This window comes from Nicrophorus vespilloides, unplaced genomic scaffold (genome assembly GCF_001412225.1).
Source record: "Nicrophorus vespilloides isolate i.1.1-1 unplaced genomic scaffold, Nicve_v1.0, whole genome shotgun sequence".
In the NCBI taxonomy this organism is placed as follows: domain Eukaryota; kingdom Metazoa; phylum Arthropoda; class Insecta; order Coleoptera; family Silphidae; genus Nicrophorus; species Nicrophorus vespilloides.
The window spans coordinates 40,118-56,321 of NW_017099706.1; the positions used below are offsets into that span (position 1 = coordinate 40,118).

Below are 16,204 nucleotides of genomic sequence, written 5' to 3' on the forward strand. Positions count from 1 at the left end.
GTATGATCATAAATCACAAATATGATGTAATATGAATTACTAATTGAATATTTGAAACAATAATTTTTTTACTATAAATAGCAGAAAAATTAGGGTCAATAAAAGTTTGTAAATACGAATCAAATAAAACTAAATTTATACTGAAATTATATATGAAATAGAATTTGAAGATTATTTAGTTCAATTTATAATTCTAACAACTACGAAGTTATAGATGAGATTAAGATGTTGTGGAAATCAAATGTTATTTAATAGAGCTTCGAGATTACTATTACAAAACTTTCATACGTTGAAGACGTTATTTATTTCATACGCTCACATAAATGTGAGATTCGAGTTCGAAAGCTATAGACTACATAAGAGTTTTATTTGTTACCAAGCAAAAAAACGTGAATAATGTATATATCGTATTTTATATATTTATATAAAAGCAATTCGGCTTTAATTGACTAAAAAAAATATATTAATTAAATTCATTGCGTAATTTTTATTGCTTTTTTTTAATTCTAGTAAATTTGTAGAAACAATCGTGAAGAATCTCACAAAGAAAAGAAACTGTTGATCCTGTGGGAAATTGCACCGAAATAATAACGTCGACTCATGTTCCATTACTCAATAATCACAATCTTGATTATCATCATCTTTTGATGCGTACATTTCGTTTACCAATTATCGAAACATGCAACTGCGTCTCTCTCTCAATGTTAACTGATCGTGTTCTCCGGTAAATAAAAGGTATCTGACTTCCGACCGATGTACATTATTATCTCTACGACAATTATGGAAATGAAAGACAGATTCGGCATCGGCACGAACGTTTCATTAGTGTCAAGGATGTCCATCGTCATTGTTGTTGTTGTAGTTCCACTGCGCTCTGGATCAGAGCAACTTCTCAGAGACGTTTCGAAATTTACGCATTTACGAGGATCGGAACAAGAATTATCTCTCGTTCACGAACAATGCTTTAATTATAGATTTCTAACAATTATTTTTTTTTGGCAGTCTCCTTTAATTAGCATTCAATTCGATGTAATTACTGACTCGAATATTTTGTTTGCAACTTAACTGGATTTCGTACATTTTTTTATAATTAAGACTGATAGTTTAATCATTTTGCATACTTATTGAAGAGCTCGTTTTGAACGTTTTGAACTGTCATCAACATATGATTTTGAAATGTTGCAACTTGGATCAACATTTATCATCATAAATTTATCACTCTCACAATCATCACATATAGAGACTATTTGTAATACTGATTGAAAGAATGACGCAAATCTCAATTGTCATTTATACATCAAAATTATGTCATCAATATATAATTATGAAAGGTCAAAACTTGGATCAAGATATATCAACACAAACAAACAAAAATAATATCCTGATTATATCACACTAAAACATGTTTAATAACTATTTGCAAAAGTGATTACAAGAAATGAAGTTGTTTCGGATTTTCCGATGATGAACCTTCAAATTGACTATTTGGTAAGCCCCAAATGACTTGGAATAGTGTCATCAACACATGATTTTGAACGGTTACTACTTGGATCAAAATGTGTCAACATCATAATAACATCCTGATTCTATCAAACTTAAACATACATAATAACTGTTGCCAATAGCGATTGCGATAAAAAAGTTTTTACCTGTTTATTTGAACGTTAATGAATTTTTAGAAAGTGTGCCCTTGGCTGAATATTTTCTCTTGGACGATTTTCGAAAAAATAAAAATGATATTCAAAATTTCTATATCTCTCACGTTTCCCATACGATCATCAGGAACTCAATACGATTTTTTTAAAAGGCGAAAAATACTAATTAAGATTAACCTTTCAAATAATTACAAATAAATAATATCAAAATAACGCAGTTTTTTTATAATCTGTCTTTCCAAGAAATTGGAGAAGTACAAGTAAACTTTTGACAATTTCTTCAAGAATGCACTACGACAACTACCTAAATTTGTTTTACATCAAAAACTCTGTGTTTTTTTCTTGGGTTTATAGTATTATTGCTCTTTGCAGGAAGTGATATAATTCCATCGGCGTTTCAGAAGATTGACATTAAACCCATTGTTCGTCGCGGTTAAACTCGACTCTGGAATACAGAATTCTTCCGTGACGCAACTGCAAAGCAGTGACTTATGGATAAACACAAAATAATGTGGACTCGGTGGTGCAGAGCGCATTCCGAGCAACTCGAACGTGAAATGGATGATGTTTATTTTTTTATGTACTTCTATACAAAAGTCCTCTGCTCCGTACGTTCTGTAGCATGTTCTGATTGCGTGGAAGCAAGTGTACACGGGCAAGTAAGAGTGTTCTCGAATGCAACGAAAGCAAAAGGAACAAGAAAAACTGTTACCTGGTCAGGAGGCTTATGTAACGCGTCTTGTTTCATGCATGCATTCGTGTACGCGCGTTACACATACGCCGAGTTTTGTCCGCTTTTTTATTCGTTCTTGTTTCCTTCGTATATTTCCTCTACCACTAGATCACGTTGTCCACTGCGTTGCGCAATCGTGCTAATTAAGGTAAAGTGTAACGAGATTTCATGCATCATCAGTGAATGTTCATTAAGAATATAAAGCGTGTCATTTAGTTAGTCTTTACGTACTATCCACAAAAAAATGTTCAATTAATTTAAGTCTAAATTATAGATAGTTTTCATTAAATCCACTGGTGCGTAAACACTATTCAATTCTATATTTCAAAGCAGCGTTTCTCAACCTTTTTATTCCGCTATCCAACAATTTTTATTGTAGTTGTACAGCGATTCAATTGCAAAGAATATTTCACCAGTTCCTCGTTTTGACATAAGGTGACAGCTGTCATTTCGAAACCCAACTTTGGATCACTCTGACAAGTACCTACTTGACAAATTTCAAGTACTATCAAGTTCTAATCAAGTCCATTCCAATTATATATTAATATTATTCTAACTGAATAACAGCAATATCTAAATCTACAAGAACTACGTTTTCTTCAAAATACCAAAAATTTGCATGATTTATTTCTAAATCTTGAATAAAATCTTACATTTTTCTATACAAGCGAATATTATTTACATCATTATTTTGTAGTTACTTTGATCATTCCGACCAAAACATATCGTTATTATTTTTCGCATCATATTGCAATATTAATAATACATTTTCAAAACGCTTTTATGTAAAACCAGTTCAGTTAAAACTCAATATAAAAACAAAAATATTGAAATGTACTTAAAAAAAATACACAACTAAGGTTGTTCACGCGTCCTTGAATAACGTTATTTTGGAATACAGACAGCCATGTATTCTCCTCCTAAAAATTAATCGTTTTATAATGAAAAAAAAAAATCAAGTTTTCATATATGTAATTAATATGTGTTTTATATATTTCTAAAATATAATGAAATTGGGCTTTCAATTATTACTGTCAAAATACATTATTTTGTACTTGTTGCATAATATTTTATTATAATTGAATACCATTTTTGTAACAGATTCTTTCAAACCTTTTTGTTTAGTAAAATGAGTGTAATTTGAATTTCTTCAAGTTGCTATGGTAATGTATAACAAAGCTGAGTAATGATAAATTAAAAAAAATAATCATATTTCCATAGCAACAATGGAAATGTGTATCAAATCTATGAAATGTATTTCATTTATGAGTAGTGAATAGATTTGAGTAAGTCTCAAAACAAAAAAGTGAATGAAAACGAAGTAAATAGTAGATTTATTCTTTTCGTGGCTTTCTGTAAATACCGGATACACGTCCGCGTGTAATAAAGGAAACTCGGGCTGCGTTTTTCATAATGAATACCAGAAAGGATGGATATAACAGAAGTACTGTGAATGTACCGTACATTTATTACATTTGCGTTGCGCCGTTTTTGGTAGTGCAGCAGCAGCTAATCGCGAGTTTCCAAAACCGGACTCGAATCGAATAGCTAGCTCATCAGGATGCAACTTTCTCGCCTCCGCGATCGAAATCGATCGATTAGAAAATCTTATTCAAATGATGTATAGAAAGTGTTTTCCAAGTTCACGTCTTTCTCATTCTTTTTTCTGCATGATTCATAATAGCTAATCGCGAAAATGGGGAAAAAGAAAGCTTTCGCGTCGCAGTTTTCCAGCAGGAAGCTGAATCTCATGGATCTCAAGAGTATGCGACCAGCAGTCTCTTTCTTTCGCGTTATGTAAAAGCGCAAAGTCCTGCACGATCCTTCTTACCATTTTTGCTTCTAACTTGTGGAAACTCTAGGCGTATTTCCTATCGGGCTGGCATTGAGCAAACTCACACTAAACACAAACGCGGGGTGATGAAAAAGTCTTTCTCTTTATTTTTTTTTTGTATTTTGATCGAGCTTCGGCTCTTATTCCGAACGTGGGTGGGTTGCTGCTGTCTTCGGGAGCAAAACCGACCGCACCTTTTCACACATACAAAACAAATGGCAGTAGGCAGGATTTGAAGTTCCTCGATGACTGCATAAGTTTTATTTTGTGTTGGTCTTGAGCTCCGGCCTCTACTACCACTCTTCTTGTGCTTCGCTTTGGGTTGGGTAATGTGAAAGGTGATTTTAGCGGGGAGCGCGCGATAGACACGAAGACAGAACTCAAGAGAACACACACACACATGCATACAGAAGAAAAAAAAAAGAATGCGAATAAATCAAAATAGAAAAATATCCATCGCATATTAAGTTTTTATTTCGGTGAAACCGTTTTCTGATTAATAACTAGTTCCCATCCGTTACGTAAACAATTAGACGAGCGGGGAGTGAAAAGAGGATAGGACTTCTTTTTTTTTATTTCTTGATTTATTCACTTTTTTTTTGTTCGCTTGTTCTTTCGAAGCACTTTCGATTGATGCATTAATTAGCGACGCGCATTTCACGGGGAAAGTATTTGTGGCAACGTTTGTAACGAAACGTTTGACCGTTCACAATGGACAGTTGACCTTACGTGTGCGTTGCTGCACTTCCACCACGTACTCATCGATAATTGCACACACCACTATTAGTTCCTGCTGCAACTCGGCCACTGTTTCGTCGATTCTCTTTACATTATTATCTTTCTTTTTTTTTTGAGAAATGAAGAAACGAAAGTCCATTTAAATTTTTGAGTGAAATGCTTTCGATATTTAATTGCCAATTATGTTAACCGCATTCACTTGCTTGAAACGAATTTTAATAAGAATAACTTAAAAAATAACAAAGTACAGTGGAATCTTGCTTAACGAGTTTCAATATTCAAAAATACACATAATATGTGTACACAAGTTTTAAAAATGATGTAGTAAGCGCGCAATCCGAAACTTCTCTTTCTCGTTATGCGAAACGTCGCTCGTTAAGCGAGTCATTTTTCTTACAATTCAATTTGGTCGTTAAGCGAAATGTTCGTTATGCGAGGTGCTCGTTAACCGAGTTATTTATAATAACTATTGACTAAAGAATTAGAATAATTAAGAAAATGCAAAGATTTAATAATTCTAAATAGTTAATTCGTAATTTGTAGTTTCTGTAATTATTAGAAGGTATTTCAAGTATAATTAGTGTTTTTAATTATTTGATTGTTATTTAAAAAAAAAACTTCTGTGTACAGTTGATTTTTATTAATTCGCTGAATATTTCTACTTATAATATTTACGTTTTCAAAGATATTTCTTTATAATAATCTTATGAGACAATAAAAGAGTCTGATAATGATATTGATGTAATGATATTTTCTCAACAATTTCCAGATTTTTACTCGTACAGTGAAACACATTTAACAAATATACATAATATACGTACACAAGTTTTAAAAATGAAGTAGTAAGCGCGCAATCCGAGACTTCTCTTCTCATCGTCACTCGTTATGCGAAACGTCGCTCGTTAAGCGAGTCCTTTTTATTACAATTCAATTTGGTCGTTAAGCGAAATGTTCGTTATGCGAGGTGCTCGTTAACCGAGTTATTTATAATAACTATTGACTAAAGAATAAAAATAATTAAGAAAATGTAAAGATTTAATAATTCTAAATAGTTAATTTGTAATTTGTATTTTCTGTAATTATTAGAAGGTATTTCAAGTATAATTAGTGCTTTTAATTATTAAAAAATAACTTCTGTGTACAGTTGATTTTTATTAATTCGCTGAATATTTCTATTTATAATATTTAAGTTTTCAAAGATAATTCTTTATAATAATCTTATAAGACAATAAAATAGTTTGATGTAATGATATTTTCTCATCAATTTCCAGATTTTTACTCGTACAGTGAAACACATTTAACAAATATACATAATATACGTACACAAGTTTTAAAAATGATGTAGTAGGTGCGCAATCCGGGACTTCTCTTCTCCTCAATGCAAAACGTTGCTCGTTAAGCGAGCATTTTTCTTACATCATTTTTCATTTTGCTCGTTATGCGAGGTGCTCGTTAAGCGAGTTTCCATTGTACATAGCTCTTCTTTACTTACTATTTGATTTTCACCCAAAATGTCATCAACAAATTATTACAAAATATATTTAATCATATGAAATATTTATTAAAAAATCAGATTTGTCATGAAAAGTTACTAAACTCAACAACATTTTTTCTAGCTTCACAACTGCTTAAGTCAATTTAAGATTGGCTTAAGTATATGTAAAAAAAGACGGAATACTCGAGAAATATTAATCAAAATGAGATTAGATTCAATAGGTTAAAATTCTCGAAAAACAAAATTGCCTTTAAAATTAGGTTAGGTTATATAAGGTTACATTAAATTAACTTTAGTTTTCAATTGAAATCTTAACTTAAAGTAAAGAAATTATCCAAACTTTCATATAAGTTTAGATCAGATTAAGTTAGCTTATATTTTCTTATAAGATTGTTTGTATATTAAGAAAATCTTTGGTAAAAGCCGTCTCGATGTTGAATAAGTTTATTAAGAATTATCCTTTCATACTTATTTCAAAAAATCTATTTATCCATAACGAAATAAACGTTCGATGCAGTTTCCAATTCTTTTTTTTTTATAATCTCTTGCAAATTATGTGTTAAAATATTCCGGTGAATGGATTATTAACGAATTTGATTGCCATTCATTTACTAATTAATGCTATTCCAGTTTTTTTTTTTAGTTCCCTCCAGTTTACCTTCAATATTTCTCCAAATCCAAAAATAAATCCAGGATGCTCAAATTAGTTAATTTAATTTAAACATCATTTTTTACAATTAATTAATCGAATATATGATTTTATGACAATAATAAAAATATCTAATTTGCGTCATCATTAACTTATGTCTCTATAAAAAAAAAGCATAATGTGGGCATTCTATTATGCAATAATTGTTTGTCACAATACGAACTGACATTGAAATCGTTAATATTACATAATATCCAATTTATAGGTCAATTGATAATATAAACAAAATATTAATTTAAAGAAAAAATGAGATCACAAAGTATTTACAGTGCGTTAGTTTTACTGTTATTAAATTGTTGTTTAGAATTACCATTTTCGAGCGTAAATTATTACGAATAATGAACAGTTGTCGCAGAATCCGTTAATAATTATCATTTAAAGAATGCATGCATACGAATTGCGTAAACATTACGCAACTGCGCATTGCGTAATTGAATTTGTTTTTATCATTGATCATGTAAATATTCTATACATGTTTCTGAATTCATAACGTGACTTAATTCTAATTCGATTATTAATGTTATGAAAGTTGAAATGAACCGTTAAAGTTAGAGACTTCATTAAGAAAATTAGGTATAAATTTATTCCTACTCCGCACTCTCAAGAATACGTTCCGGGCATTCCTTATCCCCATCTCATCTATACAGAGTGGGACTATCTGAATCGGACCTTTGTTCTTGTGGAGCTATAGGTACAATTAAGTATCAGTGAAATGCTGAAGAGTGTGGACAGCTGGAATATTGTAGCGGCGTACATATCAGATGTGCTACTAAGCAAATAAGAAGACGAGTGGAGGCTGCATAGGGCCTACGAGAATAGTGGTAGTGGAGGCCAGCATTAACATGATGTAGGGGAAGTGCCAGAGAGGCAAAGACAATTAGCATCGCAGAGTAGTATAGTGATACAAGTCTTGCATGCTGACGAAGAAGGGGAGAGGTTTTAGTGCGGTAAGAATCCCACAGTACCACGACTACACCCGTGGTCCCTATGAAAGGTTTCCTCTCGTCTACAAAAAAAAAGATATCCTCTCTGAGTGCTCTAACAACGCTGACTACTTTGTATCGTTTCGAAACACCAACAGCTGTCCACTTCTGTCAAAACCATCATAGCTTAAAACTGCACGGAAGTATATAAGGCCATCATCAATTTTGTACTATCAACTAACGCCGCCCTTTAACAAACTATAATCAATCATACAACCTTACTCAACAATTATTAGTATGCGTACCTTGCTGCATTCCATTTAACAAAACAAAACACAACTACATAAACGATCCGAGGTTCATCCATTTTTTCCATCTGTTTAGAGTCGTCAGAACCCCGGCTCGAAATGTTTATGTATCAACTTAGGCCACATACACACTGGGGAGGCACCCTGTGACAGGTCGAGGTTTCAAGGTGTGGTGTCCCAGGGTTAAGAAATCCTTGGACACCGTGGATTATCTCGTAGTTATGTGGTTGCGGAGTCTTAGAGGGGTTTATGAATATTAAATGCAATATTCTTAATTAACTTTATTGTATACATTGTATACATGTTTTATTGAGAAGTCAACTAAACAATAGTTGATCTCAGGTATTATTAACTAAGAGTTACATTCTCCTCTTAAGTTAGTGTTTATGAAGTAAGTGCTCTTTCTTGGACTATCCCAAGTAGAACTTCTTCTCAGTTCAACCCCTTAGCTAACACTACCTCTCAGTTTGGTCCCCTGACTAAGACTAAATTATATAATACAAAAATGTGTTCATTTCAAAAAGAGGATGCGTGGGAGAAAAAGGTTAAGCTGTTAAGTGGTTGCAATGGACGCAACTATACGATTTAATGTGTAACTTTCCTTCGGAATATTCCACAAGTTATTCTAAATATTGACGTACAAGTATCCGTTTGTATATTTGATGGATACATTAAATATGATTTGTAATAATTAAGAGGAGTCATGGCCCTAACAAATATACATATTAGTTATACAATAGATGACAATAAATTGGTCGGCCACGACATAGGGTCGAGGTGGGAATTTTCTCCCCCTCGATTTACTGGTTTTACAGAGGTTTTAACTAAGCACTCACCACTTTGCTTAATAATTGTAGATAGTAAATGATCCTACCGATATGTGACTGGCAAATGGGTCCCAGCTAAATGTGAAGGGGTTTCCAGAAGGAAACTCATTACTGGAAGAAGAAGACGAAGAAATGTATTCCTCAATGCGTAATTTCAAATTACAGGTACTCCCGTACTAACGAACAAAATTCTATAAGCTCTAACTTGTTACAAGGAGATATATAGTGATAAAAAAATAACTGTCCAAACAAAAATTGATAATTTCTTTGATAAAATATAATATTTTTGGAAGATGTACTATCTATTTTATTAAATTTGTTTCTTTTGTCGTTTTTTTTATAAAATAATTGTGACGTCTACATTGTAAAGTATTTCTAAGTAAGTATTTTAATCTATTTTTTTAATTATGCGGTCAGTAATTTAACATATATAAAAGTAAAAACCATGATAAAGTGTGGTAAGATAAGTATATTTTGAAATTTTTTAAATTCCCCCGACTTACGAACAACCCTTTACAACGGAACTAATTCGTAAGTTGTAATTTTTTTTTCTCATATTTTTTCTTATTATATTTAAGAATAGTCTCTTAGAATTGTTATGTACTGTGGTACCTTGCTTAACGAGCACGAGCATAGCAAGCATTTCGCTAAACGAGCAAAATTGAATTGTACGAAAAATGACTCGCTTAACGAACAATGTTTCGCATAACGAGTGACGATGAGAAGAGAAGTTGTGCGCCTACTATATCATTTTTAAAACTTATGTATACATATTATGTGCATTTTTGAATATATTAACCATCTTCGATGTTCTTTGCAATCTTAACCGTGTGTGAATTGGAAAACAGTACTTAGTCTAAGTGGTCATTCTAGTTGCAACTTAATGTTGTATGTAATCACAAAATTTCCAAACTTGTGTTCCGACATGTTATTTGTGATTTTTTTTTTGTGCAAAATTTAATAACACTTGCATGTCTCCGAATAAAAAGCTAAAGAATAAAAATAACCATACATATGAAAAGCAAAATCATGAAAAATCGAGACCAAGTTATACTTATTTTTCTTCGGAAAGGAACACATTAACGTAATTTACATTAGTTTATATGGGAAAACGTGTTTCACTATACGAACATTTCACTATGCGAGTAAAAAACCGGAAATTTTGGAACGGATTAAACTCGTTAAGCGAGGTTCCACTGTACTTTACTTTAGAGTTACCTTTTCAGGTATGTCGCGAATAGCGGTATATTTGCGTCATCGCCTGTGGGTTTTTTTTTGGACGTGGGAGTAGTGTAGTGAGGACATCTCATTAAACGTTCCGAATCTTATTTCGATAGAAACAAAACTTTTGCAATTATGCATTCATCATTGCTTTACCTTGTTTCCACCAATAATTTAAATGCAAATTTTACATTAATAGCTCGAATAATAACGTTTAATTATATACATATATTAAAAGTCCTTTAAATATATAGAATAAACTGAACGAAGGCCGAAGTGTCCTTCGATGCACATCCATTACAGACATTCCCCCGGACACCTCTAATGATAAATGTTCGTCGATTGCATTATTTCTTCTCTTTTTTTCTTAAGCTGAAACATGGTCAATAATGTGAGAATATTGTCTTAAGAAACGCGCATTGTTGGCAACTGTCACAGTTTCAAACAATCCGAAGGCTAGCGAAACAATGGTCCCGGCCGAAAAGCCATTAAACGAGCATTTCGTTCCCTCGACATCTGCATCTGAGTCATCGCTGCTCCGCAAGACGCGTTCTGCAACTTAAGAAGGACACTTTTGCGGTGACAAAGTGTTTTGCGAGACGGGGGAAAATTACCAGATAACTACAGAATGTTTCAACGATTCGCAAATAGTTTCTTTTCTTTAAATTTAATCTCATTCGTTTGAACCAGCGGTCGCCAAACGGTGGTTCGCACAGTAATTAGAATACATTTGCAATTTTTATTTTTATATGAGGAAATACACCAAAATTGAAGAGTGAAAGATTTAATTTGTTTTCATAATTTCCTTTCTTGATTATTTATTTTCTAAATTAAAATAAAATATATATATATTTATTAGTCTAGTTATTAATTTCACGTTACAAATAAAACTATTATTGTAAAATATTATTGACTTATGAACAATTGGACTTATGAACAATTGAAATTCAATTATAATTAATTTAAATATTTCAGTCTATTCTTCAGGAACTGCACATATCACATGCGCCCGGATTTTGCAGTGAACAAAGTAAAGCTGCTTCGTTGTTGCCATCAACTTTAATTAATTTTCTCTTATCAACCGTAATTTGGTTGGGCATGGCGGCAGGTTTCGTGCGTAAGTAGTAGAGACCCGTCTTCAATCCTTTCCTCCATCCATGGAAATGCACCGAGGTCATCGCAGTATACGTGGGTTTAGCGATGTGTATGTTAAGGCTCTGGCTCTGATCTATAAAGGCGCCACAATCTGCAGCCATGTTGATCAAAGTCCTCTGCGAGATCTCCCACACAGTTTTATACAAACTCTTGATATTATCTGGAATTGTAGGGATGTTTTGGATGGAACCATAGTTGGCGATAAGTTGGTTCTTCATCACCGCGTCCCACAGGCCTAGTTCAACTAGATCCTTCAATAAATGATGATTGATAACTGGAAATTCTCCGGCTTGCACTCTACGAGTATAAATGTTACTTGTGTACGGTTCGAAGGACTCGTTGTTTCCTAAAATTTGGGCAGTGCTAGCTGTTGGCATAGGTGCAAGAAGGAGAGAATTCCTGATTCCGTGCTTGGCGATTTTTTCCTTTAAGGCGGCCCAATCCCATAGGTCTGTTGGTGTTACATTCCACATATCGTATTGGAGAATTCCCTTGCTGGCCGGAGATCCTTTATAAGTTGAATACGGTCCATCTCTTTCAGCGATTTCACAGCTCGTTTCTAAAGCTCCATAGTAAAGAGTCTCGAATATCTGTACATTTAACTTTTGTGCTTCTTCGCTTTCGAACGGAATCCTCATCAAGATAAAAGCATCGGCCAAACCCTGTATACCGATACCAATTGGACGATGTCTCATATTTGAGTTTCTAGCTTCAGGCACAGGATAGTAGTTGATGTCGATGATCTTGTTCAGATTTCTAGTAACTAGTTTGGTGAGTTCCTTCAGTTTGATGAAATCGAATGATTTATCTGGTTTTACAAACATGTTAACGGCAATTGACGCTAAATTACAGACGGCAGTTTCGTCGGGCGCAGTGTATTCCACTATTTCTGTGCACAGGTTCGAGCTTTTGATTGTCCCCAAATTCTGTTGGTTGCTCTTCGAGTTGCAGGCATCCTTGTACATCATGTAAGGAACACCAACCTCAATTTGCGAGATAACAATTGCGCGCCAAACTTCTCTAGCCGGAATCTGTTTGTTATATTTTCCTTCGGCTTCGTATTTTTCATAGAGCTTTTCGAACTCTTCGCCCCAGCAGTCCGACAATCCAGGACACTTATGAGGGCACATCAGTGACCAGACACTATCAGCCTCTACGCGTTTCATAAACAAGTCCGGTATCCACAAGGCATAAAACAAATCCCTGGCTCTTTCCTCTTCATTTCCCGTATTCCTTTTCAGATTCACGAATTCCATAATGTCAGCATGCCAAGGCTCCAAATACACCGCAACGGAGCCAGGTCTTCTACCACCTTGGTTCACGTGCCTCGCTGTTTGGTTGAACACTTTCAACATAGGCACAATTCCATCCGATTTACCCCCATTGCTCTTAATCAGTGTTCCCGCTGCTCTTATATTGTGAATGTTAATTCCAATACCACCAGCAGACTTGGTAATCTTCACACAATCTGAAACGCATTTATAAATCCCATCAAGTGAATCTTCTGGCATCATCAGTAAAAAACATGAGCTCAACTGTGGTCTAGGAGTGCCAGCGGAGAATAACGTTGGACTAGCATGGGTGAAGTACTTTTCAGACATGTAATGGTATGTCTCAATTGCAGACTTGATGTCCTCCCCATGTATACCTACAGCCACTCTCATCAACATATGCTGAGGCCTCTCAACAATCTTGTTATTGATCTTCAACAAATAAGACTTCTCCAAAGTCTTGAAACCAAAGTAATTGTATGAGAAATCGCGATCATACACAATACAAGAATTCAAAGTGTCTGCATTCTTCATAACAATATCATAATGTTGTTTAGATACTAATGGAGTTGGACTGTCAGTTTCTAAATCAGAAGCATGGAACAAATCACTTGTGACATCTGCAAATGAAAAACAATAGTTATCACATAACAATTGTTCATCAACAATTCTACATACCACTAAATAGTTTCTTTGTTTCTTTATGTAAATTGGAAACTTCAATGCGAGCAGCCAAAATACCATAATCTGGATGTATGGGTGACAACCATGCTGCAGTCTCAGCAATAAGTCTGTCCAATTCAATTGTTGTCACACCAGGATATAAGCCTTTAACAACATTCTGTGTAATTGTCAGAGGATCAACAAATTCTGTATTTAATCCATAGCACAGCTTCACCAGTCTGGACTTAATTTTATGCAAAGAAACTTCTTGTTGGTGTCCATCTAAATTTATGTATACATGGTTAATAAAAAAAATAATTAAGTGTTTTTCTTTATATATACTTACCTCTTTTAATGATGAAGTGTTTTTTCGAATTGGACATCACAAATACTAGTTTAGCTTAATAATAAAAAATAAATAAAACTATTATGAATCGAAACTATTTCTAACCACGCACCAACGGAAACAGAAATTCTAAAAAATGGATGAAAATGAGATAAGAAGGTCAAGGAAAACGGCGCCAAAATATTATGTGACTTAAGCGTGTAGAGAAGTCCTCAAAATGTTAAGCCCTCTGCATATAACTAACTAAACTATTTTGTTTTTACGAAACTGAATTACTTATCTAAAAGCGAGGAATGATAGTACATTTACAAATTATTATTAATTCTTCAATTTGCTCCAATACGGACTTATTCACTTGTTGCAACACCACTGAAAGAACGCATTTTCCAATAGTAACTAAATGAAAATTGAAATACCGCTACTGTAAATAACTACAAAAAATGCACAAAATTCATTATTTTTGAATGCTTAAATAACTTTTAAATACTTTATGTAATATTTCATAATTGAATTCAAAATATTGTTAGTTGTAATCATTACTAGATTCATTCATCACATCTAAGTACTTTTTTTTGTATGAATCTCATACTTGTAGACAAAACCTTCAAAAACTTAAATTATAAATTGATATTACGTATATTCCTTGGGATTTACTGTTTAATATAGTTGTTCAGAAATCAATGAAATTTCAAATTTGAAGCTAAAACTGCTATATGGGTTGCCTACATTTAGGACTAAATTCATAAAAATTCAAATAATTGCGGTAATTCCAAACTACCATGAATATTATCAATCTTGCGCACATGATTTTGCTACCCCCAAACTATTTCTCTCTATTGTGCCCTCATTGCACGTATATGAATGATTGCAGGTATAAAACTTTTACCTTCTATAGTTGAATGAGTTTCATACTCATCTATACATTCGAGTGCATTAGCTTATAATATGTTAAAAAATATAAAGTAATTAAATATTGAAAAAACTCTAGACATCAATGAAATAATGAAAAAATAAGGAAAGTAACAATTTGTCAAGACAAGATATGTGTATGTCATAACACAATATTCAAATTCTGCGAATATATTAAATAGTTTTATTATTGATATTTTATTTATGAAACAAATTAAAAGCTAGGTATGATTCCAAATATCGTCTCGTATAGATAATGTGTTATTTAATAGACTGCTTCAATAAATTTGTTTTTTTTAGGTTATATACATGATTCCAGTATTGAAGAATTTAGCTACCAGATTAATCCATCTCAATTTGACTGCAAAAGGCGCAATAACACATTACAACAACTATTTCACAATGAGGTAAAGCATGATCGTATCTATCAATTGATAATTGTAAATCAATCCATAAATTATTATATATTTTAGTGATAAAACAGTGAGTGCATTGATGATTCGGCTGGAGGATGCAGAGAAGACCATCAATATGCTCCAAAAGGAGGTGCATCTTATTAAAAAGGAACTAAACAAAATAAATGTGTATGTGCAAAATATTCATAATTTATTCCATTCATCTGATTCAATTTAATTGCAGACCAAGCCGTTCATATTCCACAGGCAACAAACGACCATTGGATGATATCCCGGACATTGATTTTGACTTGAAGAGGGTGAAAGGAGAGTTTTGCAAAGAGAATGATTGCGTGGTTGTTTACACAGATGGGGCTTGCTCTAAAAATGGTTTTGCTGGAGCTAAAGCTGGGATTGGCGTGTGGTGGAGTGAAAATCATCCTTTGTAAATATTCAATATGTCATATTTTAAGACAAATATTCGATAAATTTCGTTTTCAGGAATGTTTCGAAAAGCACCGCGAGAAGGAACACCAATAACTCTGCTGAAATTCAGGCTTGCACCGAGGCGTGCAATGTGGCCGCACAGAATGGGATTGATAAGCTTGTTATTAAGACGGATTCGCAATTCGTTATCAATTGCATGACCAAATGGATAAAGAATTGGAAGAAAAATAATTGGAAAACGGCTGCCGGGAAGCCGGTTATTAACAAGGAGGATCTATTGGAGCTTGAGAAAAGTAGCCAACTTTTGAAATTGGTTAAATATGTAATGCATTTTGGACTTTGTTGTTAATGTGTTTGCTAATGCCTTGTTGATTTCAGGAATACGTTCCTGGACATAAGGGAGTTGCCGGAAACGAGGGAGCTGACAGACTTGCAGTATTAGGCGCTGAAAAGTGATATTTTATGATTCTCATTTTGGAGCTCTACAAATATTATTACTTTCCATACAGTCTACATATTTGTGATTGTTAAACATGTTCCAAATTTTTATTAAAAGCCGTTTTTAAACAAACTCT

At 33.3% G+C, this 16,204-nt stretch overlaps 3 protein-coding genes across 5 annotated transcripts in view; 1 reads left to right on the forward strand and 2 right to left on the reverse strand.

Moving 5' to 3' along the window:
* LOC108565299 (mucin-5AC-like) overlaps positions 1 to 4,583 on the reverse strand; it is a 39,520-nt gene extending 34,937 nt beyond the window's left edge. For all 3 annotated transcript variants that reach the window (XM_017924686.1, XM_017924685.1, XM_017924683.1), the window contains exon 1: positions 4,220 to 4,583. In XM_017924686.1, coding sequence (XP_017780175.1) covers positions 4,220 to 4,222 — 3 coding nt within the window. In that variant the 5' untranslated portion in view covers positions 4,223 to 4,583. The remainder of the gene's footprint in view (positions 1 to 4,219) is intronic.
* Positions 4,584 to 11,425: 6,842 nt separating this feature from the next.
* Positions 11,426 to 13,957, reverse strand: LOC108565290 (ribonucleoside-diphosphate reductase large subunit-like). The gene is made up of 3 exons (XM_017924672.1): positions 13,879 to 13,957; positions 13,548 to 13,814; positions 11,426 to 13,489 (listed from the first exon to the last, which is right to left on the reverse strand). Exons 1-3 carry the CDS (start codon positions 13,913 to 13,915, stop codon positions 11,427 to 11,429), a joined length of 2,367 nt encoding a protein of 788 aa, XP_017780161.1. The 5' UTR covers positions 13,916 to 13,957; the 3' UTR covers position 11,426.
* Positions 13,958 to 14,929: 972 nt separating this feature from the next.
* On the forward strand, positions 14,930 to 16,183 carry LOC108565292 (ribonuclease H1). The gene is made up of 6 exons (XM_017924673.1): positions 14,930 to 15,012; positions 15,088 to 15,194; positions 15,261 to 15,371; positions 15,427 to 15,627; positions 15,684 to 15,951; positions 16,008 to 16,183. Exons 2-6 carry the CDS (start codon positions 15,097 to 15,099, stop codon positions 16,083 to 16,085), a joined length of 756 nt encoding a protein of 251 aa, XP_017780162.1. The 5' UTR covers positions 14,930 to 15,012; positions 15,088 to 15,096; the 3' UTR covers positions 16,086 to 16,183.
* Positions 16,184 to 16,204: the final 21 nt, after the last annotated feature.

Coding starts and splice junctions, on each gene's coding strand:
- LOC108565290 (XM_017924672.1), bottom strand. CDS start 13,915: ATGTCCAATTCGAAAAAACACTTCATCATTAAAAGAG. Junction 13,815..13,878: donor ACACTTCATCATTAAAAGAG/GTAAGTATATAT, acceptor ACATAAATTTAG/ATGGACACCAACAAGAAGTT. Junction 13,490..13,547: donor AACAAAGAAACTATTTAGTG/GTATGTAGAATT, acceptor TTTCATTTGCAG/ATGTCACAAGTGATTTGTTC.
- LOC108565292 (XM_017924673.1), top strand. CDS start 15,097: ATGATTCCAGTATTGAAGAATTTAGCTACCAGATTAATCCATCTCAAT. Junction 15,195..15,260: donor AACAACTATTTCACAATGAG/GTAAAGCATGAT, acceptor TATATATTTTAG/TGATAAAACAGTGAGTGCAT. Junction 15,952..16,007: donor TTTTGAAATTGGTTAAATAT/GTAATGCATTTT, acceptor TGTTGATTTCAG/GAATACGTTCCTGGACATAA.